The 785-nt window shown below is 65.2% G+C and overlaps 1 protein-coding gene across 1 annotated transcript; it reads left to right on the forward strand.

Moving 5' to 3' along the window:
• Nucleotide 1: 1 nt before the first annotated feature.
• DHRS1 (dehydrogenase/reductase 1) lies at nt 2-779 on the forward strand (the record flags this gene model as incomplete). The annotated part of the gene is made up of 1 exon (XM_006026166.1): nt 2-779. A coding segment is annotated over one exon (726 nt), but the record flags the coding sequence as incomplete, so codon positions are not given.
• Between the last annotated feature and the right edge of the window lie 6 nt (nt 780-785).

Below are 785 nucleotides of genomic sequence, written 5' to 3' on the forward strand. Positions count from 1 at the left end.
GGACGTGCTGGTCAGCTGCGCCTTCTCCGGGGTGGAGGCCATAGCTGCGCAGCAGGGCCGGCCCTTCTGGGAAAGCCCGGCCACTCTGTGGGACGACATCAACAACGTGGGGCTGCGGGGCCACTACCTGTCCCTGCGCCACGCTGCCCGCCTCATGGTGTCGGCGGGCCACGGGCTGCTCGTGGTGGTGTCGTCACCTGGCGGCCTGGGCTACATGTTCAATGTGCCCTACGGCGTGGGCAAGGCCGCCTGCGACCGCCTGGCGGCCGACTGCGCCCACGAGTTGCGTGCCTACGGCGTGGCCTGCGTGGCCCTGTGGCCCGGGATGGTGCGCACCGAAAAGGTGCTGAAGGAGCAGCACGGCACAGGCCCGATGGCTGAGAAGATTCAGGTGATGATGAAGGGCATGTCGGAGACCCCCGAGGCCAGCGGCAAGTGTGTGGTGGCCTTGGCGGCTGACCCCCACATCATGGCCCACAGCGGCAAGGTGCTGCTCACCCCCGACCTCGCCCGCCGCTACGGCTTCCGGGATGTGGATGGGAAGCCCGTCTTCAATTACGTGGCGGTGCGCAATGTGCTGACCATGCTGAAGCCGCAGCTGGCCCGCTTCTTCCGCCTCATCCCGGAGTGTCTCACCATCCCCAAGTGGGTCATCGCCCTCTACGCCAGCAAGTTCAGAGCCTACTCTGCCCTGGAGCCAGCCCCGCTGCCTAAGAAACAAGACTGACCAAACCGCAAATGACTTTTTTCAAAAAAGATTTCCCCCCCCCCCTTAGCTCTTTCCC

Source organism: Alligator sinensis, unplaced genomic scaffold (genome assembly GCF_000455745.1).
Source record: "Alligator sinensis unplaced genomic scaffold, ASM45574v1 scaffold38_1, whole genome shotgun sequence".
Taxonomy (NCBI): domain Eukaryota; kingdom Metazoa; phylum Chordata; order Crocodylia; family Alligatoridae; genus Alligator; species Alligator sinensis.